The 22,935-nt window shown below is 39.3% G+C and overlaps 4 protein-coding genes and 4 non-coding genes across 13 annotated transcripts; 2 read left to right on the top strand and 6 right to left on the bottom strand.

Moving 5' to 3' along the window:
• Positions 1–129: 129 nt before the first annotated feature.
• On the bottom strand, positions 130–2,249 carry surf6 (surfeit 6). Its single transcript, XM_067483992.1, has 4 exons — positions 2,115–2,249; positions 1,538–1,741; positions 1,280–1,362; positions 130–1,005 (listed from the first exon to the last, which is right to left on the bottom strand). Exons 1-4 carry the CDS (start codon positions 2,203–2,205, stop codon positions 316–318), a joined length of 1,068 nt encoding a protein of 355 aa, XP_067340093.1. The 5' UTR covers positions 2,206–2,249; the 3' UTR covers positions 130–315.
• Positions 2,250–2,368: 119 nt separating this feature from the next.
• On the top strand, positions 2,369–5,269 carry surf1 (SURF1 cytochrome c oxidase assembly factor). Its single transcript, XM_067483995.1, has 9 exons — positions 2,369–2,511; positions 2,637–2,700; positions 3,185–3,312; positions 3,414–3,496; positions 3,853–4,044; positions 4,128–4,200; positions 4,579–4,741; positions 4,871–4,952; positions 5,032–5,269. Exons 1-9 carry the CDS (start codon positions 2,449–2,451, stop codon positions 5,096–5,098), a joined length of 915 nt encoding a protein of 304 aa, XP_067340096.1. The 5' UTR covers positions 2,369–2,448; the 3' UTR covers positions 5,099–5,269.
• Positions 5,270–5,687: 418 nt separating this feature from the next.
• rpl7a (ribosomal protein L7a) lies at positions 5,688–9,017 on the bottom strand. Its single transcript, XM_067483997.1, has 8 exons — positions 8,923–9,017; positions 8,001–8,121; positions 7,658–7,807; positions 7,226–7,366; positions 6,788–6,867; positions 6,393–6,523; positions 5,915–5,984; positions 5,688–5,823 (listed from the first exon to the last, which is right to left on the bottom strand). Exons 1-8 carry the CDS (start codon positions 8,923–8,925, stop codon positions 5,719–5,721), a joined length of 801 nt encoding a protein of 266 aa, XP_067340098.1. The 5' UTR covers positions 8,926–9,017; the 3' UTR covers positions 5,688–5,718.
• Positions 6,656–6,732, bottom strand: LOC137104327 (small nucleolar RNA SNORD36). The gene has a single exon (XR_010911673.1). It is a non-coding gene; the product is annotated as a small nucleolar RNA SNORD36 (small nucleolar RNA).
• LOC137104328 (small nucleolar RNA SNORD36) lies at positions 6,940–7,013 on the bottom strand. The gene has a single exon (XR_010911674.1). It is a non-coding gene; the product is annotated as a small nucleolar RNA SNORD36 (small nucleolar RNA).
• On the bottom strand, positions 7,469–7,540 carry LOC137104329 (small nucleolar RNA SNORD24). The gene has a single exon (XR_010911675.1). It is a non-coding gene; the product is annotated as a small nucleolar RNA SNORD24 (small nucleolar RNA).
• On the bottom strand, positions 7,881–7,953 carry LOC137104330 (small nucleolar RNA SNORD24). Its single transcript, XR_010911676.1, has one exon. It is a non-coding gene; the product is annotated as a small nucleolar RNA SNORD24 (small nucleolar RNA).
• A 1,179-nt stretch (positions 9,018–10,196) lies between the features above and the next one.
• Positions 10,197–22,803, top strand: usp20 (ubiquitin specific peptidase 20). Of its 6 annotated transcripts, none has more exons than XM_067483981.1 (25): positions 10,197–10,480; positions 10,782–10,882; positions 11,024–11,077; positions 11,443–11,505; positions 11,618–11,758; positions 11,892–11,994; positions 12,343–12,412; positions 12,544–12,657; positions 12,774–12,873; positions 13,667–14,174; positions 14,273–14,422; positions 15,282–15,394; positions 15,769–15,941; positions 17,353–17,447; positions 17,543–17,576; positions 17,672–17,717; positions 17,818–17,998; positions 18,151–18,277; positions 18,364–18,533; positions 19,428–19,509; positions 20,567–20,675; positions 20,770–20,872; positions 20,957–21,025; positions 21,098–21,266; positions 21,641–22,803. In XM_067483981.1, exons 2-24 carry the CDS (start codon positions 10,805–10,807, stop codon positions 21,253–21,255), a joined length of 2,841 nt encoding a protein of 946 aa, XP_067340082.1. In that variant the 5' UTR covers positions 10,197–10,480; positions 10,782–10,804; the 3' UTR covers positions 21,256–21,266; positions 21,641–22,803. The 6 variants fall into 6 exon arrangements, with proteins under 6 accessions (XP_067340082.1, XP_067340081.1, XP_067340079.1 ...); XM_067483980.1 differs by having other exon boundaries at positions 10,779–10,882; XM_067483978.1 differs by having other exon boundaries at positions 10,685–10,882.
• The last annotated feature ends 132 nt before the right edge of the window (positions 22,804–22,935 follow it).

Raw genomic sequence — 22,935 nt, 5'->3', positions numbered from 1 at the left:
TTGGGTGAATTTGTTTTTTCAGCATCTAGCTTTTCATGTTCCTTCTCGTCAACAATCTCGTGCTGGCATGAGATTGGTATCAATTTTCTCGTCTTAAGCTCAGCTCTACCTAATAATCACATACTGTCATTGGCTGCCGTTCATTTTATTGACTATAACCCACATCATATTACTTTAGAACAGAAAAGAAGTCACAATACATGCATCAGCAGCAGCTCTTTTCTCATCATTTAACAAATGACATGGCCATTTAAAGAAACTGGTTTACCTGCCTGTGTTTAATTTACACACTGTAAGACGTACACACTTTTTCCTCTAAACTGCAGCTTTTTTCAAGTCCTCGGGCAGGACTCTGCCTTTCTTCCTCGCTCTGTCCTTCTTCTTCTCCGTTTTCACCTGCTTGTGTTTCTGGATGTTCTTTCGTCTCTTGTCCTGCCGTTGCTGCATCTTCTCTATGACGTTCTCACTTCGCTTGTTCCAGTTCTTCTTCCTCTGAGCTTTCCTCTTCTCCTTCTTCTTCAGCGAGGTGCGCAGCATGTCCTCATTGTCTTTGATTTTGATACCCTCAGCTTTATAAAGCATGTTGGTCCACTTCATCTTTTCCTCCATCTCTCTGGCCTTCCCCGCATCCTTCTCCCTTAACTGTTCCAGCTTTGCTTTGCGTGCTTCCACACGACTCAGCAGCTGCTTGTAGTTTTTCCCTGTCAGTGGTGTTAACTGCCCCTTGAGGCTCTGCTTCTTGTTCTTCTTTTTTAACATTTTGTCTACATAACCCTCTTCCACTGTCTCCACTTTGTTGAAGACAAGAGCCGTTTCATTTCGTTTGCTTGCAGCAGGAACATGCTGTTCTTTCTGTTTTATCTCAGGAACGTGTTCTTGGCCACTTTGTTCTGCTAGTTTCTTCATCCGGAACTCCTTTCTCTTCCTCTTCTTGCGCTCTCGTTCCAGCTTTCGCTTAGCTCGCTTTGCCAGCACTGCCTCTGACAAAGCATCCTTTGGGGCTCCCTGATGAAAGAGAAGCATCAACAGTACATATTAATCCACTGTAGCTGTGCCCTGTACAGCACTGGAATTGTAAAACCTTTGCAGGAAACACAAAAATCGTTCCTCTGGCAAGGTAAACATCATAAATGCACGAAAGATTTCTCATAACGTGTGTAAATCTATACCGACTTGCTTTTCTGGTTTCCTGCATCAGTACAATTCAGAAACAGTAGCATGTATTGCAGCTGATGAAACGTATTCTGAACGGCCCATCTTTACTACTTTTACTGCATACCTGTCCTCTTGACTCTTCAATCTTTTCATGCAGCCTCTTCCGTAGAAGGTCCACTGTAGAGAAACTGGATTCAACATTTCCTCCTGTTGGGGGCAAAAATAAATAAAACTGTATTAAATGTAAAATGGAAGGATTTTGTTTTTTATAAACAGGCTGGTACCTACTGATATGCAACAAACAATGTTTCAATGCAGTGAGAAAAAAATCTATAATTCTCATGACACTAGCAAATTCTGAATTTGGATGCACATCGTTTACCTTTGGATGTCTGTGCTGTCGCTCTGTTTACGCTCTCAGCTTTGGTCCCTTTTTGTTTAAGTGGGGTTGAGCCTTTCTGTTTTGTCAGAGGTCCTGGTCTGGGAGTAGCCGTTTTCCCATTAGGGTCTTTTTCTATGTACTGTTTCTTTTTACACGTTTTCTTCTTCTTGGGAGGACCAGTGTCATTTTTACCTTTGAAATAAGCTACAGAGAAAAATAAACACACAGTCTGGTATTAAAGTCTGTCCATCCCTTGTGTATTAAAGTCATGCATTTCAAATTTATTACATATAATATAGCACATGTTATGGTCATGTCATAAGGTCTTCCATGGTTTTACTACTGCAATAATTTGCAGTCGATCTAAAGGTAAACTAACAGTATTACGTGCTTTGTCAGGAAGAACTAACGAGCGCCTCTTTCAGACGACTGCAGTAATTGATTTTGACCACATCTATTGCACCTTTCAACACCAACTAACAAATAAAGAACGTGTAATTTTCTGATTTACAGCATAAAATTTTTTACTCATGGTCAAGAATAACGTATAAATAATAGCACACTTGGCTAACTTTACCAAACGACCTCTTCTTTGGCTCCTGTTCGCGTTGGAAAAAGACTTTACTTGCGAGTTTCTGAATGTACGAGTCCTTGGCAGCGAGATCCATACCGATTCTTTTAAAACAGGAGCTTTCACATTTACTGTAGCGTAAACAGACACATTTCTGTACACACGTGGGTCAGAATTAACGGGGAGGGACAGTTTCTGTTGTTACGCAGGAAGTGGTAACAGCAAAAAATGTCCCCCTCTCTGTTCTGAAACAAGTAAGGCAACCTTACTTGTGTAACATTAGGACATCCCGTGTTTTTTTTTATAAAACACACTGCTTGGATTAATGTTTTGATCCAGCATGGCTTCTCTGAAATCACTCCTGGCTTCTTCCATCCGTTTGTTATCGACACTAAAACAACAGGCAAGTTCGTATGTTAAAACCTGCGCCTTTACTTCCCTCACTAAACAAATGTGATCGTCAATTTTATTAGTGTTTTCACCACCGGTAGTTTTTGAATTCAGGTTTTTCTAAATGTATACTTGCAGTCTGGTGTAATTTATATCAAGAGGACTTTCCTTCAGCCTAGAGCGAGTCTCTTCAAACGTCCAGGTAAAAAAAAGTACTGCAAATTATACTTAAAATCAACATGAAAAAGAAAGTAGTTTTTTTTTTAGGTGTTCTTACCATAGACATGTTTTTGTAAATTTAGCAGATGGCTAAAATATAATTAAGTTTACTTTGTCCAATTATTTGTATTTCCATTTGTTTTAACTATGGAAAAACAGCACTTATTGGTGATTTAAAGAGAAATAAATACATTCATTCAGACGCCATTCCGTTAGAAATGGCACCTGAACCTGACATAAAGTCTGTTTCTAACATGCTTACTTTATTTAACCACAGTAGTGATTCCGACAAACTGGACATTTTTACATCAGCATCAGTTGTTTTTTCCTCTTCTTATACGACACTTAATACATCACATAAATAAGCAAATATTTTCAGGGTCATAAAAATATGCTCTTACACCATATTTTTACATGGCTACTGCTGTGCTGCCTTCATTTCCTTTTATTTGTATTGCAATCTCCAGGAGGTGTTACTACCTTCAGGCAACCATCCAGCTCCACAGCAGCCAAAGCTGAACAAGGAGAAGACATCTTTCTCAAATGGTTCCTGTTGCTCATCCCTGCCACCACCTTTGGTCTCGGTACATGGCAGGTACAGCTTATTTACTTTGTGTTGTCGGTGAAATTATAATGTGTTTGTTTCTTTAAATTATTATTTTTGGATGGACTCAAAGCACTATTATTTCTGTGCAGGTGAAGCGACGTGAGTGGAAATTAAAGCTGATTGATGAGCTGACAAGACTCACTACTGCAGAGCCCATTCCTCTTCCGATTAAGTGAGTACATGGTAGACGCTACAACTACACTGATTAACTGGTTCTAATAAATTAATGAAAATACCAAGCGAATATTTCGATAATCGATTGTAGAAATGCAAAACTTTTTTGGTTCTTCTCTAATGAGAATTATTACTTTTCTTGGTTTTACACACACACACACACACACACAATCTACAATTTGTCAACTGCTTCAAAGGAGGAACGAATCCCACAAATGCACATACAAATATACAAAAAACAAAAAAGAGTTTCCTTTTGGTTTATTTATATAAATTGACATAAAACAAAATATTTATCTAGGTTTGTCATAAATGTGCAGATTTGCTTGTCTTTTTTTGCCCACCGGATCCTAGTCCTCATGAAGTGAATAGTCTAGAGTACAGAAGGGTGAGAGTACGTGGACAATATGATCACTCCAAGGAGCTGTATATTATGCCTCGCTCGCCAGTCAACCCAGAGAAAGAGGCCAGAGAGGCGGGAAGACTGTCTTCAAGTGTAGAATCTGGAGCTAATGTAGTCACCCCGTTCCACTGCACTGACCTTGGGTAAGATAAGCATGAGCCTTGTGATTATATGTTTACTGTGTTTACCTTACTAATATATGGAGTAATACTCTACGTTGCTGCAGCATCACAATCCTGGTGAATAGAGGATACGTGCCCAGGCAGAAGATCAGACCAGAGACACGGATGAAAGGACAGGTTAGTATTTTAGCTCATGTGAGACATACGACCAGTTTCCCATATCCACCTACATTCAGTTGCAAAATAACCCTAAACAACCCCCAAAGAATCCTTTTAATAACATAAAAGGCAAAAACAAGGATTCCATGTCTCAGGTGTAAGTTTGTAAATATTTGTATATTTTGATATATGTAAAAATGTGTTCTTAAGTTATATGACAGTTGTATTTTGACTATTTTTAATTTAACCTGTATTCTCCAATGACCAATTTGAAGCAATTGCTTTTTCATTTAAGCATGTAGTTTTAATTTACTCAAAATTCAAATCCAAATTTAGTCATAATTCTGTTTTATTACTCTATAAAACTATGTAAAACACTAAAATGCTTCTGTGTAGGTGGATGGAGAGGTGGAGGTGGTTGGGGTCGTCCGGTTGACAGACACTCGCAAACCCTTTGTTCCCAACAATGATGTGGAGAGAAACCGGTGGCATTACCGTGACTTGGAGGCCATGTCTCAAGTCACTGGTGCTGAACCCATCTTTATTGATGCTGATTTTGGTAATGTCTCTTTACCTGAACAATAACATAGTATCAGTTTAGTAAAGAACCAGCTCATGCACTGGACAATTGCATAAAGATAATGTAGCATCATGTTGAGGTTAAATGGAAGCATCTTCTATCCTGCAGGGAGCACAGCTCCTGGTGGACCAATAGGTGGACAGACCAGAGTCACACTGAGGAATGAACACATGCAGTACATAATTACATGGTAGGTTGGATACTATTACCACCTGTAACTGGCCTTTTCTCAATTTGCTGTCATTTTGTAAACTTCTTTTCCTTCGTAGGTATGGGTTGTGTGCGGCTACTTCCTACATGTGGTATGCAAAGTTCATCAAGAAGATTAAAGTGTGATCAAATTTAAGTTGTATTACACATGTAAACATCTAAAATGCTGCACAGAAAACAATACTTGATCTGTATGAGCTCCACTCAACTGGATATACTCACTGATGTATGTACATACTAGTACACATGCAATCTTTGTGTTCATAATAAAATGTATCCATTTGTGTAACAATTACATTTAAGGAAGTTGATCTCGAGTTCTTAACCTAGAGCATTTGCACTGTGATTTACTGGGAGCTGGAGGCTCTACATTCACTCTCACCAAGTCAGGCTGTAGCTCTGAATTCACAAGATTCAAACTCCCACCTCTTAAAGTAGTTTGGTGTTAACTGCTGCCAAATTTAAATAAAGTGAATATTGTGTCAACACCATACATTCTACTCCCTTTTAGATAAACACTAATTATCCGCCGATAGATACATTTAAGCCAATATCTCACAATCTGAGTAGAGCAACATATTTTACTTTTTACACCTGCTTTCACTATTTGACTTGCAGCCTAATTGTTACATTTTACTGACTTCACAGAAGAAACAAAGTCAATTAGTGGCAGTTCCATACTACATTCAGATCTAATAATAAAAACAAGTCAATCTCTTAGGACATATTTTTTTATTCCAAACAATTTAACCAAGCTTGGTTGCCAGTTCCTTGGCCTTTGCCTTCTCCAGCTTAGTGATACGAGCTGTGGACTTGGGGCCCATGATGCCGCCTCCCCAGTGACGACGGATCTGGAATACAAGAAAAAGGTTATAATGGTGAACTGTTTAATACAAATATCTAATTTTACTCAAACTACAGTTTAGTATGATTATTGCTTACCTCCTCATATCTGTCATTGTAGTTGGTCTTGATGGCTTCCACAAGCTTGGCAAGTGCACCTTTATCCTCACTAGAAAAGAAGGAAACCAGTGAATATAGCCCTGACAATTTAGAGGTAGTTCTACGTGGCAATACTAATTTATTATCCCAAGTTTGTCCAGTCCTGTCCCATTGTACTCAGTGATCAAATCTTTGTTAGCACTGTGGCTGATGTTGCAGCAGGGCACACAATTCCAATACAGCACATTGGCCTCAGAACACAGCTACAGACAATTTGCTATTATAACAAAACACAGCTGCAGAAACTCTCCTATAAAGATGAACTGCCAGGAGTGAGTTTAGAATATATAAGAAGTTCCAACAAAGCTTAACAATAGTCTGAATTGGGTTGTACTCATTCAGCCCTGGTTTTGACATTTGAAAATCTAAAAATCACTACATCGTTACAGTTAAATACAAAGTTGCTGTGCATACTTACGGGTTAATCTGTGTGAAGGCAACTGAAGTGCATGTCTTTCTGTGCACCAGTCTGCCCAGTCTAGCCTTGCCCTTGACAATGCAGTATGGGACCCCCATCTTGCGGCAAAGAGCTGGGAGGAACACCACAAGCTAAAAAGCAGGAGGCGCACATGAGCAAATATTTTAGAAACAAATTTTTAACTTGACAAAACTCCATTGATGAAGAATCAAGATGACCACAATACATGCTGTGGTCAAATTACTTAATCACGACTTGTGGTTTGTGCTCAGGGTTAAAAAGCTCGTATGTTTTGATCCACACAGAGGATTCAGGTGAAGAAATTCAGACATCATTGCCAGTGACCACCTTCTAAACTTGTACCAATGGAAGTAAAAATACTGCGACAAAATTACCTCAATTGGATCCACATCATGGGCAATGACCACCAGCTGGGCCTTCTTACTCTCAACCAGAGAAGTGACTGTGTTCACACCTGTAAAAGAAAGATTTCACTTTACTTCTTATCAACAAACTCACTTCTCTGAAGTGATTTATTACGATGGCCAATGCTCAGGGTTAAAAAGCTCGAAAAGACATCATGTTAGGTCTCAGGTGAAGAAATTCAGGTCATCACTGCATTCAGGCCAAGTTACACTTTCACAAAACACAACTTTACTATAATTGCTTTAAATGGGAATGATTTCAAGTCTTAATGAGGCTTCTGGTGGGAGACATTCGAGTTAGGTTCATTAAGTAGGTTTGTTCCACTCACCATGACAGTTAACTGAAAAATAAATATATACCGATTTGTCGGTACACTCTACACATTTGAGTTTTGACTGATAGCTCACCTGCACGGAGCACAGGGGGCCTCTTGGTGGGAGCATCTCCCTTTCCAGCAGCCTTCTGCTCAGCACGTGCCAGCAGCCTCTGCTTCTTCTCCTGCTTGGTCTCTGGCCTGTACTTGTGGGCAAGCTTAAACAGCTGTGTGGCTGAAGAAGAGAAAATAAATCTCATTCAAGTCCCACTCAACCATTACATGTGGCTAAAAATAGTTGATTCTAAAGCAACAAGGTAACAATATTTCAGGCAGTTGCATCAGTGATCTTGGTGGAAAAGGTCATCACAGCTATTCAGATAGCAAATATTCTTTCACATCACTTGCAAAGCCACATAGGTAGAATATCATGAACCAATAAACTATCCTTAATATTTAGCTCTCTTTATCCAGTGATTTAAAGTCTCAGGTGCAACTCTTGCTGCCAAAAATGGCTGAATTGTACCTGTCTGGCGGTCCAGAGCCTGGGTGAACTGGTTGATTGCAGGGGGAACCTTCAGACGCTTGTAAAGGATGGAGCGCTGCCTCTGCAGGCGGATATAACGAGGCCATTTTACAAAGCGTGTCAAATCACGCTTGGGCTGAATATCCTGGCCTGTGGGAAAAGAAATGTGATGTTTAACATCCGATAACCCACTGAGCTAGGACCCATTACTTTTAAGCTGCAGTGCATCAGCGATCTTGGTGGAAAGTTGTCTTCAGTGTTGTTAAGATAGCAAATACTCTTTTACATCATGTGCACCATTAAATTCCTCAGTTTGCCATAAATTTCACTTTTGACTACTTACCAATGCCAAAGTTCTTTGGCCTCTTCTCAAACAGGGGGTTAACTACTTTCTTGGCCTCATGTTTCTTGGCCACTGAAGGGGCAGGTGCCACCTTCTTCCCCTTAGCCTTCTTTCCCTTAGGCTGAAGAAAGAAGAAAACACTGTTAGGATGTGTTACAGGTAGGCATTTAAATTTAAGTCTGAGGCTTAAATAACATTCAAATATACATTTAACATAAAAGCTGTGTGCATTACTATAAATCTCCAGGCTGGGCTTAGCATCCATTCAATATTGCGTACCAAGAGACAAATCATAATAAGTTACGTGTTATTAGCAAAGACTGGGCTAACTAGCAAGTACAACACATTGCGCTAAGAACGTTCGTCAACTCCCCACGTTGGTCAGTCAAAATGTTAATTAAGGGCATGCTCACACCCACATAATCAAACCTTGAAGTACAAGTATACACGACCCAGTAAATGTGCACTGCGTTCGATCTCCTGTTGCTAACTCTAGCCTTAGCTTTGCCAAGCAATGCTCGGGCCCGTTAACGGTACCCAGGGACTTAAACGGATACGTACTACTATACAGTGACAGGAGTCCCTCTGTCGTCCGTAATTCATGAATTGTGAGGAATTTGAAGTTAGAGTTCACATACATGTGAAGAACATGTATAACTGTACTTGTAAAATCAAGCATGGCGACCACATTAGCTTTATCTCCCAGCAGGCAGCTCCTCATACCGGCTACATCAGGTTCAGTTAAATCAAATTCTAGCCAAAAACAATAAAACATCAACGCGCAATATCGACTTCATCTTCACAGACGCACTTTCCATAACTCATATATACTTTTTACAATGTGAGAGTAACCAAAAAAACAAAGATGACAACAGATACAAAAGCTGTAACATTTCCTTAGAAGAAGCATCTATGTACCCACCATGTCGGTTCAGGCAGAAAGGAAGACCGAGGTATTCTGGGTAGCGTAAATACCGCGAGGCTTGCAGCGTGAGTACGTAGCCTCTCAAGCGCCGATCTGGAATCAGATTTCACTGCGACTGGCTCAATATAATTTTAGTTTTAAACATGTCTATCCTGACTCAGGAACAGCGTGAATCCTTTTTACGTCACACTCAGGAGACGGCACTTTAATACTTTCATCACCTAAAACATATTATAATAATATTTCATAAATCTTGATAGATCGTTTGATAATTTGTGCTCCGAGTTTACAGGGAAGCATAAATATTTTTAATAATTTAAATATTTTATTTAGAAATACAAAAAACATTATTTATCATTTTATATTATTATTAGTACCAATGAATTAATTAGTTTTTTTAATTGTTCATACTCATAATGTTTTTCCTATAGCCAACGCAAGAGAATTAGTGGGCAAAGTGAAAAAGGGACATTTTCTTAAAAGGCTTCACTTTATAAAGTTGCCCATGTAAAAGAATAACTTCGAAGGTGTCTCATGTGTAGTGTCCATCATAACTCAAATACACCTTTTCATGATGTTTTTTTTTTTTAAGATTTTTGGGAAAATGTGCTTTTAGCTGTCCTGCAGAGAAACTGTTTAGGATAAAGGCTGGAAGCAGATATATACAGCAAACAACTTGCCATTTGTATACTTTGACTCAGCAGAAATTAAAAGAAAATATAAGATGTAAGTGCTAGATGGACACTGATCCATTTGGACAGAGACAGCCTAACCGTTTCTGTTTACATGCTCAGTCTTAAGGTAGCTGAGTGTTGCTGGTAGATTCACACTTTTCGTACGTCCATTTGGGTTGTATCAATGTTCCGATCTGTTTAACTCTGGGCAAGATCGTGACTTAGCAAGATGACGAACTGTTCCTTAAAGCCCATTATTCCCTTTTGTCATGCTTCAAATCTGATAAGCAAGAACCTGAATATACAGTGTAAATCTAAAAGTCTTAACCTTCCACTGCACAACCAACCATCACACAGTGGTCTTGGGGACCCGTTTAACCGACGTACATTATTACGCCACTTCCGTAAAGAGATGCCTTTGGCACAACTGGATAAAAAAGTTATAATTTTTATTACGTATATTATTAAATATTTATTGTAAACAATTATCTGTCTATCTACAGATTCATAAGCTATCCGATTAACGTTAACAAGACATTTATGTCCTAATCACCGTAATGTATTAAACATAAACTAAAACTAGGGGGCTGGACGTTACCGCCTGACGTTGCCGTCCCCTTCCTACGGCTCTGCGTCGTGCCGTGCCGTCCCGTGCCGCGCCGCGCCGCGCCGCTCCGCTCTTTTCCGCTCCGTTCCGCTCCGTTCCTTGCTATAGCTGGGAGGAGGGGGAGTAGTTTGGGGATTGTGGGCCGGGGTATCGTGTCTCTCAGCTCGGCTTCTCGGTATTTTGCTAGCTAGTTTATGCCTGCTTGCAGCCAGTATGGATTCTTTGCAAGAGGATTGAGAAATAGCGATTCTCCCCTTGGCAGCTGTTTATGTTGGTAAATACGACTCATTCATTACAACGGTTGACATGCAGTGCAGTTTTCCCTGGTAAACATAAGGCCTTTAACAGAGCTGTCAGATTCTGTATGTAATTTCCCTGATAACTGTATAATACATAAGCTTAACAAGAATCGACCTATCCAACTTATGTTTGAGATGTCAGTCTGAAACGAGGCGTAAGTGTTTTTCTGTGTGTGCAGATCATGTCTCCGCGTTGTCTTGGTAAAGCTAGCTTTAGCTACGGCAGTCGCTCCTTTAAATAGCAGTTTTGTTATTACTGCCATTTCAAATTAGCAGACATCATACTGAAGCGAGTAGCTATGACTGAACAAGACATCTGTCCCCATCTGGACTCCATCGGAGAGGTGACCAAAGATGACCTCCTCCAGAAATCTAAGGTTGGTTTTCTTTTATTTACTGTAAATGTGCTGCACAGTGTCAAGAGTGCACACCACCAACAGTGTGTGCCATGACCGATACAGCCCTTTTTTGTCTTTTATTTATGTCTTTCTGTTTATGCTGCCTTCCCATTGCTGCAGGGAACCTGCCAGGCGTGTGGTGCAGGTGGTCCAAACCTCTGGGCCTGTCTCCAGGTAGGATCAGGACTTGAAAGTTTTAAAAAATGTTTTGTCTTTCTAGAGGTAGGTGCTGGTTCAGTTTGCACACCTTGTCCCATGAATGATGACTAGTGCAAGTGCAGCTACTGTGCAGCTGATTATAAAACCTTTGAGAGACAATGGACAGGTGAATGCTTAATAATTAATGAAGATGTGAGATATAAATGTAATTGTATATGCAGCAGCTGTCAAAACGCAGGGTAGCAAATTTACAGTGTGGCAAACACACCTCCGGTATTACTTTCTGAATTACATTTTAATATTATCATTACAGTTATTTACAGATTGAGATAATTGAGATGAATAGACAGAGTGTGTAAAATTTGATTTTTGTTTTGTAGAATGATTGCCCATATGTTGGTTGTGGAGAGTCCTATTCTGATCACAGCACCCTGCATGCACAGGTAAACCACTGAAAGTGCCCGCTAGCTTTTTCTCTTTTTGTCATGCAGTTGAAGTCCTTTTCAAAACCGAGTCCCTCGAATGAATGTGTGGATATGTGTGAGTTTCCTTTAGGCTAAGACGCACAACCTGACTGTGAACTTGACAACGTTCAGGATCTGGTGCTATGTGTGTGAACGGGAGGTGTTTCTGGAGCACAGGCCTGCCCTGGCCCCTTTACCTGCTGCTCCACATCACTGTAAAGCCACAGAACAGGTACGACGTCTGTCCAATAAAGTCAGCTGTCCTCATCAGTATCTCCTAGCTTTAGGGATTTAAAGGGGGGAAAACTGCTGTATACTGTAAGTGGTAGTGATTCACAACAATCTGTACTATACTCCTATCACAGGAAGCAGCTCCTCAGCCAGTGGGGCACCCACTGAAAGCTGTACCAATTGCTGTAGCAGAAGAAGAAAGTTCCGAGTCTGAGGAGGATGAGCTAAAACCCAGAGGTAAATCAAGGTTTTTGCCATAGATTCTTCTGATACACTACAGTGATTTTCAAATGCCTCAAATCACACTTGTCTGTGACAAACAACATTGATAAATTACACATTTAAAAAAAATGGCTTAAGATGGCTTTAGATTTTCTCTCATTACTAGGCCCTATCAGACATATTTAACAGATTTAATTGCTTTGAGACCTAAGAATAGTCCCCAGCCCTCTTTCTTTTAACCCAGATAACAATTAACCCTATGTCTCTCTCCAGGATTGTTACAAAAATGTGAGATTGCGTCGATAATTTGATTGATGTTCAGGAATACATAAAGCTCTTTAATATTGTTTCTCCTTTCTTTAGGCTTGACAGGAATGAAAAACATTGGAAACTCCTGTTACATGAATGCAGCCCTGCAAGCACTATCCAACTGGTGAGGTCCCTTACTGTTATTATAGTCGGCTGTGTACTGGGCACGTGTCTCTTTTTATGCATATAAATATGTTTTAATTTAGGTTGTTAGACTGCTGTGTTGATGCATTGTTTTTGTCCTCTTTTCACCAGTCCTCCTCTCACTCAGTTCTTCTTGGACTGCAGTGGATTGGTTCGGACGGATAAAAGGCCAGCTCTTTGTAAGAGCTACCAGAAACTCATCTCAGAGCTCTGGCATAAAAAACGGTAATAAACACACAAGTGACATAAAACTACTATAGATGTGAAAATGCACTAGTGTCTTCTTGTCGTTCATTCATATTAAATTAACTTAACGTCTCTCATGGCTGTTACCCTTCAAGACCGAGCTATGTCGTCCCTACTAGTTTGTCCCATGGCATCAAACTAGTAAACCCAATGTTTCGTGGTTATGCTCAGCAGGTAAGGACAAGCATCCAGCAGGTAACTATAAATGATCTCACTCAACAGTTTGACACTTGTCTTTAGTTTTGAATCTGTTTATTTTCTCACATGTTCCTTAAAGTGGCTTTTACTAACAGCTACATTTTGTTTTAACATCCAAAGATTTGACCTAATTATTGTAATTTATGTATTTAAATGCATAGCCACATTTTAAGGCCATTTTCTTTTTTTCAGAACCAGACAAAGTCTTAGATGGCTCTTTACATCTCTTTATATTTCTCTGCACGCAACTGCATAGATTACATTTTGAAAAGCGTGGATATAATCACATTTCATTGGTATTTATTAAAAGAATATGGCTCCAGCATCATATTGAGAATGCAATTGTAATAGTTGTATCTATCATCTTATCTAACTCTAGCAAGCAAAGACTTGTATTTTGTACAATGTAAAAACTACTCCTTTATGTTTAGAGAGGCCTTTTGATTAGACATGCAATCAGTACTTCAGATAAGAGCAAATAAGCTTTGTTTTGTATTTAAACTGCATTGTACGGTATGATTCATTTTTTATTTTATTTACAATGTCATTAAAAAGTGGAGTTTTTGAATAGTAATGGCTTTTGCTAATTACTGCATATGTTCTCCATGTGTTATCTCTTACCAGTATGACACATATCTCTCTTTCCATCTTGTTATAAATAGTCAGATTTACAAAGTTATTTATTTGTTTGTAACTCATTTATGCATATACTGTTTCTTTGCAAAACTCCCATCATTGTTGCTCTACTCATGCACCCTTCTTTTGATCTTATGTTTTTTTTCTTGGACAGGACACTCAGGAGTTCCTGCGCTGCCTGATGGATCAGCTACATGAGGAGCTGAAGGAGCCTCTGACAGAGTGCAACATGAGCAGTGAGGGAAGTGATGGGGAGGAGAGAAGAGATGGAGACCGCTCCCCATCTGAGGATGAGTTTTTGTCCTGTGACTCTGGCTCCAGCAGTGACCGAGGGGAGGGAGGGGGTGCAGGTGACAGTGAGCTGCTCTTGCAGGATGAGTTTGATGGTGTCAGGTCACCGGCAGTGGGAATTGTCAGTCCTGGTGGGGTGATCTCGGAGAAGGAGAGACTGAAGGAAAGAAGGGTATCTGGCTCACCTCTCCGTGGAGGCTCTCAGGAGATGGATGAGGACGCTGATGTGGATACGGCTGCTGAGGAGGAGGCTCCTTTGAGGGGACAGGAAGAGGAGTTAACACTAACTCCAGACACTGATCTCCAAAACCCAGAGAACCATCAGACATCAAACACTGGGCAAGGGCAAAGTCAGAGCAATAACAGCTTAGGTATAAGATCGACAGGATCACAAAAGTGGGTTATTACATATCATACCACCAGCTTTGGATTGTTTGTCTGTTTCATGATACAACATGCTTTTTTCTAGAGCCGGACAATGAAGCATCAATGACCCAGCCCCAGTCCACTCCCTGTAGTCCTGTGCGAACTCTTCAGGAGCTGCATCCAAAACTCTCCTCTAGTCCACCTCGCTCCAGCCCGCTTCGCTCCGCAGGACCTGCATACTCATTCAAAAAAGGTCTGAAAATTTCTGAAGTCTTGCCACATTTAGCAGGTTTCTTTTTCTTTTGGATTCTTCTCCCTTCGTGTTCACACACTGCCGCACTGTGTTGGCAGTTTGGGAAAAAATTATTTTTCACAAATGTACCCTCCTTGTTTTCAGCCTCACCTTTAACATATACTGTACCTTATTTTAATTTGTTTCTTAACTGTGGTGTCTAGGTGGTGGAAATCTTGAAATCTATCCAATTGTCCTAAAATGTGGTTAAGAAATGTATGTTTCCACCAGGATAATTCCTTATCTCTTTGGCTCCATCAAGTCAGGTTTTTAATTAGTCCAAATTAAATGCTGGCCACATGATGAGCCCATACACATTTTGTTTGTAGGACTAATGAGCAAATCTGAAAAAATCTAAAACTAATAGTGAACTTGTAATATGTTATACCTGCATATTAGTTTGTGTTAGGATTCTCATTCCAAGTAGTCTTGTCTCATTCATACACTTTGGAGTTTCCCCATCACCTGTTATAGTGTTGCAGCCTTTTGAAGGAACTTCTGTGTTTAAAGTGTTGTTGCAGTGATGAGGTTATTTGCTCTCGATTGAGCTACTATTTGTGTAATGTTGGTACAATCGCTTGTTAACTATGTCCACTGCTTGTTTTATAGGGATACATTTTGATTGATGTGGCATTTTATTACAGTAAGATCCCAGTTTCTGTCCCATACAATCTATTCAGGCATTGTGTTGCCTTCCTTTCCCTCACCCACATTAATTTAATTAAGGTAGCAGTGTTTAAAGTGCTTTGTCCACCTCCAAAGGCTTTAACAATGTTAACTTTGTCCTCTAAAACCATCTGTGCTGTTGTGTGTCTTCCAGCTCAGCTGCTGCTCAGCGCCAGGAAGAAGAAACAGTCTCACTATCGCAGTGTGATCTCTGATATCTTCGATGGCTCCATCCTCAGTCTGGTCCAGTGTTTAACTTGTGACAGGGTGAGCTGTGCTTCACATGTTCAAACACCAGGGGAAGCTACTTGCCTATTCAGTCTTGATAAATACTAGTTTTGTTACCTTTTTTGGATAAAGGGTAGAAGGACATCTGTAATTCTACCATTTCACAAATGATATGAACAATTATTTACACATATTTTCACATTTTAAACTTTTGTTTTGCATTTCATTCGCATCATTTATATGTAATCATTATTATTTTTGGAAAACATTATGCCAAAGGATTGCTCAATCCAAAATCATCCATCAACCATACTCTTTGTTGATCTAGGTGTTTATTGCACAGATATGTAGATTAGACAATTTTATTTAGTTCCACTATTACTGAAATATGTAATATATTTAATATGTGGCAGGTTTCTACTACAGTGGAAACCTTTCAAGACTTGTCGCTCCCTATTCCTGGTAAAGAAGACTTGGCTAAGCTCCACTCCTCCATCCATCAGAACCTTCCAGTCAAGACTGGTGTGTGTCCTGACAATTATAGCTCACAGGGCTGGATCTCTTACATCATGGATTCCATACGCCGGTCAGTGGACCACTTTAAGCGGGAAGTCAGCATGTTTGAACGCAAACACATAAATTCAGTGGCTTTTTGCATATTAATATTTTGACGTGACGGATGTATCGCAGTCAGTTGTGTTTCTGGTGAGTGGTTTTATTGTAAAGTTTTCTTTAGATGTAAGTCGAGATTAACGTAAAGTATGATCAATAAAAAAAAAACAGGTTTTAATAATAAATTAGGCAAGTGGAATCTTGAGTTGTTCCGCTCACTTAATTGCTTAAAGCCTATTTTATCATTGAACCACAGTGTTAGTTCCAAGATAATCATTACATGGGGCTTTGCGATAGATATTTGGTGCATGTACAGAGCACGCACAGTAGATACAATATCAGAGCTACAGTATTGTTGGTAGGTCAAGGCAGAGGGCTGCACTTTTCCTGGATTTAACTAATGAAAAGTATCCTGTCAGATGAACTTTGTCTTTTTCATCATAGTCTGAACTGGAAGGATGATTAGTGTGTCCCAAAGTGAAGCAGCATGATGCAGGTTACTGCATTGCTAATCACAGGAAGTAAAGAAACATCTAAGCTGTTTGTTATTTTTCATAACCTCAGAGCTGATCATAACTTTGTCTGTGGTCCATGCAGTGAGAGGGCCTTGAAGACGTCAGAGAGTCAGTCCGGGACTGATCGAGCTGGAGAGATTATGTAGACTAAGGCGTTCTAAAATGCTTGATGCACTGCTCCAGGACAAGATTTAAGTAACAAGCCATCAGAGGCCCCAACAATAGTGATGTTGCATTTTTAGAAATTGTTAAAGTACACTTGCAATGCAATCTAACACAGCAGGTTTGCCATGAATTCTGCTTTTACAAGCATATATTTTCCCAGAAAGCTGACAGTTCTACTTTGTGTTTATTATAGTTTCGTCTTGACTAGTGTAATTCCCTTTTAACCTGCCTCAGCAAGCCTTCACTGGGTAACTTAAAATTGGTCCAAAATGTTCTTTTTTTTTTTTTCTTTTGAATACATTTAGAGCTGTGAACATCACAAAACTGCCTATATTAAAGAGCTACAGCTCTACATTACCAGTAGAGATCTGATCAAGACAAAAGGAGAATGTGTTCTTGTCCTTAACTCTGAAACTCTCTCCCATCGGACTTCGGATCTGTGAATCCCTTTAAAAAATATGAAGACCCACTTGTTCAGACATATTTTTGCTTGCTTTTTAGTATTTTTTTTAAATAGTTTTTTTTTTATATTTTTCTCTGCTACAGTATTCAGCTCTTTAGCAAAAGCGGTGAGAAACCTTCCTACCACACCTCTGCAGGAGCTAGAGACAGTTAGAGAATAGCTGGTGAACATTTGGCCGTGAGCTAAATGTTTTACTGTGGTGGCAGGGGTTACACTCCGTTTGTGTTGTGCTTTTTGAACAGGTTTGTAGTTTCATGCATCCCCAGTTGGTTTTGGGGGCCCATGGTTACACTCGAGGACTGCCTTGCTGCCTTTTTTGCTGCAGATGAACTCAAAGGTAAAGATTACTATATCGCACAATTCTCTAGTTTGTAAAATTGTTAGGTGCAAATTTGATGTGAGAATTCATATTTACTTTTATTCTTTTGCCAGGAGACAACATGTATAGCTGTGAGAGATGTAAAAAGTGAGCATTTGTAGTAAATCCACTGATTAAAACTAAAGAAATTCTTTGAAAAGTTTGTTTCAGTCACACTGATTACTCTGATTTGATTTCTGCAGGTTGAGAAATGGCGTTAAATATTGCAAAGTGCTTCGACTCCCAGAGGTAGAGGTTCATTATCTTATCGCTTTCTCGCTTCCTTGCTATAACATTTAGTTATGATAGTGGGCGGTTTGATAACATCTTCTTGAATCTTTTTGTTTAGATTCTGTGCATTCACCTGAAACGTTTCCGGCACGAAGTCATGTATTCATTCAAGATTAGTAGCCACGTATCCTTCCCGTTAGAGGGCCTGGACATGCGACCCTTCCTTGCTAAGGAGACTCCATCCCAAGTCACCACCTATGATCTGCTGTCAGTTATTTGTCACCATGGAACGGCAGGAAGTATGATATAGTTTCATATTCTGCAGATAAGGGCTTCTCATTTCCTTTATGGGTAAAGAGCAAATGTATACACGGTACCTTCTTTCTTTTTTTTGTCTTTTTTCATCTTTCTTTTTCCTCCCCTCCCTCTTACTGTGTGTATGTTACTGCAGGTGGACACTACATAGCTTACTGTCAAAATGTGATCAATGGTCAGTGGTATGAATTTGATGATCAGTATGTCACTGAAGTGCATGAGACGGTGGTGCAGAATGCAGAGGCCTATGTCTTATTCTATAGGTGAGCATCTGAAGAGCCGGATTGCCAAACATTTATACTGAATCTTGGCTAATTTATGATGTTTGTTTTTTCTTGGACCCATTCAGGAAAAGTAGTGAGGAGTCAGTGAGGGAGAGGCAGAAGGTGGTGGCTCTGGCCAATATGAAGGAGCCCAGCCTGCTGCAGTTTTACATCTCCAGAGAATGGCTAAACAAATTCAACACCTTTGCAGAACCAGGCCCCATCAGCAATCACACATTCCTTTGTCAACATGGAGGTGTGTGGCATAGTCAGACTCAAAGTGTATAGTGCATGCTTATTTAAACTGGACCTCCACTGATTTTGTATATAAAGTTCAATGTAATAGTCATGGGAAGTATGACTCAGCCTGTGAAAACAGTTGGCTTATCAGGGGCTCTGGAAATGTTTTGTCAAGTCTGAGATAATAACTTGAATGTTACAATTTGTTACTCTGTGTTACAACAGTTAAAACCAGCGTTGGTCTTTAAACAGTTCCAAAACTCCCACACATCTTTTAAAGTGTTTTGTATTTAATATGTGCAGAATTAGAAAACAGTGCATGATGTAGCCAGACTGTAATTAGGAGAGTTTTACAGACCATTATCAGCTAATATTAGCGCAGCTCTGTTGACTGACTGCATGCAGAGAAGGCTGACGCTCAACTGAAGATCCGATAAGCTGAATATAGGCTACCTGGAAAGCACAAGTTTAAAGTGACTAGAAGGCACCTTTGTTTTCTTGTGGTGCAACCAGCTGCTTTCCCATAACTTCTGCCCATTCACCGAGCCAAAACTTCAGCAGTCTGTCCCTTGACTGTTTAGAAGAGACCAGATCATTTTTCCCATTATGCAACAGATTTATATAAGCAAAGAAATGGAAAACAGTGCTGAAGGGAGGTAGCTGGCCTGTCTAAACATTCCAGGTCCCAAGACTAACCCCCCAAAGTTACACAATATTCCACAGCAATATTATCTGGATCTTTTCAGATTTGAATGATGGTTGACTAGTTCAAATGTCTTAAGAAGAACCTGTATTGCATCAATGTTAAAAGAGGACAGCAGGGATGACGGTGGAGTTTGAGAGGGTTGGAATGAAATGCACTGCTGGCAGCAGATTACTACCCCTTTAACACGTTTTTGTCTCTGTACAGGGATTCCTCCTAATAAATACCACTACATAGATGATCTGGTCGTGATAGTTCCCCAGAATGTGTGGGAATACCTTTACAACAGGTAAACATGCAACATTCAAATATTTTAATGAATGGCAGAAAGCAGTACTGTGTTTTTGTAAAAAGGAAACACACTCTTAAAAGCAAGTCTTATTTGTTTCTATCAGTATGTAAACTAAAATGTTATTTCTGACTGTACTGCTTTTGTTTAATGATTTGATGTCATTAATTTTAAATAGCATAAATAGTAATTTGTTAAGCTGTGCTTATAGAACAAACAATTGGAATCAAAAGCAGACGGCAGCAGTATCTGCCACAGTTGGTTTACATGTTACAAATTGTTTACCATTTATGTTCTGTTAAGTTAAAGCTGCACTAATCAATAATTCTGTGACAATATTGGATCAAATGGCTACATGCAGTGTGAAAGGACTCATTCATAGGGAACAACCCACTGAGAATTTTCACCTTACTCTTCAATTCACAATAATCCTACTTATAGTAGGACACTTATTGTCTAGTCCAGTCTCTGCAGGCAGTTTTCTGCAAAACGGCTCTAAACTTCTACTACTATCTGCCCAGCAGACATAGTTGACATCTATCAAGTGAACACTGAGGAATATTCAGCAGCTACAGAGCCAGAGCAGACCAAACAAATTGAGTAACTATAGCTCACAACTCCAAATGCTGCTTCTTTTCTGGTAGAAATATGTAACTAGCTAACCATCTACAACAAATTTAACTGACTTTCAACAACAAATAAATTAAAGCAGCTTTAAATTCACAAATTAATTGAGGTTGAAGCTAATTAATCTGCTTTTCCTTATTATTGTTTCCAATATTTTGTCCACTTTTGTCAATTAGTTGCGACTAGAAAGCACCTGGTAATGAATCAGAATGCGTGGGATTTGAGCTTTCCTGGACAGTGTAACATTGTTTTTGAACAATTCTCCCAGCAAAATCAACATATTTAGCTCCACAATAATGCACTTGGTTAAAAATTGATTAGAAGGACATAGGATTAGATGACAATATCTATTAATGATTTTCTTTATGAAGAATAAATTCAAATGTCTGTCTGTCTAAACTTTAGAGCCTTTCTCTGTTTGTGTCCTTAGTTTTGGAGGTGGCCCAGCTGTCAACCACCTGTATATGTGCGCCATCTGTCAGGTCGAGATTGAAGCTTTAGCTAAACGCAGAAAAATGGAAATAGACACCTTCATCAAGGTAAAAGCCTGTATACTACGAGGGTTTATTTCTGCATACACTCTAATTTTTGGATTATAATGGATCTTGAATGAGCATTTTTTTTCATCTGTAGCTCAACAAAGAGTTTCAGGCTGAAGAGGCTCCAACAGTGATCCTTTGCATCAGCATGCAGTGGTTCAGAGAATGGGAAAGCTTTGTGAAGGGCAAAGACAATGGTATGATGCTGTAGCTCGGTAGATCGAGTCATAAATTAAAGTTCTTAATTTTTATATAATGTGTCTTTGAATTTGTTTTGTTAGAGCCACCTGGTCCCATCGACAACAGCAAAATTGGTGTAATGAAAGGAGGACACATACAGCTCAAGCAAGGTAAACCTCGGCACTGGTTTAGAAGCCCATAAGATGTCATAAATGTTTACTTTGTGTCTGATCTGCATTCAGGCGCAGACTATGGTCAGATCTCAGAGGAAACATGGCAGTACTTGTTGGGTATTTACGGCGGAGGCCCTGAGATTGCAGTCAGACAGACCGTGGCTCCAGCCGACCCTGACAGTCTTCATGGAGAGAGGAAAATCGAGGCAGAGACGAGAGCACTATGAGACAAAGAGAGGTTCGATTTTTTTATGGGAAACACTTCCCAGTGCTTGCATGCTTTTCAGTCCCGGTAATCCCTCAAAAGAACTTGCATCCCCCTCAATATATGCAGACTTCCATACAATCACATGATATATACTTTGGCAAAATACAAGTTTCCTGGAAACTGTGGTATTGGAGCATAAACCTGGTCTTGGAATGTCCACTAATGTCAACATATGAGCTCATAAATTTCTTCTGGCCACAAAAAGAGCAAGAAATCCATATGTGGCCAGGAACAATGGAGGGAACACATCTGGTTGATAAACAGCCATAAATCCCTATTTGAGTTGAAAGTCCCAGTATAGGGTCTCTGTTCTCAAATTGTTTCTCAACTTTCACTATTTGCAGGTCTCCAGATTCCCCTTTCGAAATCTACCCTCACAAGAAGCTGAGGAATTTGCACCTTGGTCAAGAAATCTTGCCGTGAGCACTTTTTCAATGTAGCAACATGTTATTCCGAAGTTGTGTTGCAAGAGGATGAAACGGTAGTTAAATATATTTATTTATTGAAAAGCTCTGATTCTCCGTTAAGGTATAAAATAAGATGTCATGTCACATCTCTGGGGATATTTCTTTAGCTATGGTGTCTCGTTGGCTGCTGTAGTGACTAGTTTTTATTTACTGCTGAAGTGGCTGCAGCAGGCTGATAGGCGGAAACAAACCAGAACGCTGAATAACAGTATGAGGTTTGGTTTGAGGATTTTTCTTCTTGACTTGAAGCAGCAGCTAAGAGACTTTAACAAGCTTTCTGTTGTTTGCCTGTTTACTAGTTACATAGCAACAAGTTCAAACATCAAGAAAAAGATTTTGCATAAAACATACTCTTGCACTTCCAACCTGAAATACACAAAGCACTGAGTGCTAAGGAATGGGAGTCATTTGTTTGTTTAAGCCAGTAAAGTGATCAGATTTATAAACTAAAGAAAAAAGATTACAGTAGGTTTATATGAAACTATGAAACATGCATGCATATGGGGGTTTTCATGGCATTTGCTTCAAAATGCATGCAGCTGCAGCTCCTCTTTTTGACCCGACAGAATATTTTACTGACAGGATGAGATGCCAAATTTTGTGCTCATAATCATTGAGATATTGGCTTACTACCCATAAATATAAAAATGAAAATAGTTTTATTAACATGAATATAAACAAAGTAGGAAAACACATTTTTTTAAAATTTGAAATATCAAAGGAAACATGGTTGTCTGTTCTCAGAAATGTACAGTTCCTTTAACAACACAAACAATGCAGCACCTGGTAACAGTGGGAAAAAATGGCAGAGAGTCAGTCTCAACTTACCTGAATAAACCAAGTCTTCTTTTATCTCACTGTAGATAAATCACATGCTTGCCTTTTTGTACTGCACAGACAGGCACCAGTTTTTAAGTTTAACATTCAGGTAGAGTGACAGACGCAAGGTAACAATAATGTATGTAACTGATTTTTTTTATTTTCCTTTTTAATCTAATAAATACTCTTCAGTTACTGATAATAATTATTATATATATATATATATATATATATATATATATATATATATATATATATATATATATATATATATATATATATATATAAAAAAATACATAGCAAATTACATAGCAAATTTCAAAGCTAGACCTGGAGAAAATGAAATGGTGTAT

The sequence above is a fragment of the Channa argus genome, chromosome 18, assembly GCF_033026475.1.
Source record: "Channa argus isolate prfri chromosome 18, Channa argus male v1.0, whole genome shotgun sequence".
NCBI classification, from domain to species: domain Eukaryota; kingdom Metazoa; phylum Chordata; class Actinopteri; order Anabantiformes; family Channidae; genus Channa; species Channa argus.
Note: the sequence above shows the minus strand (reverse complement) of the source record. Positions and strands in the feature narration are given on the sequence as shown.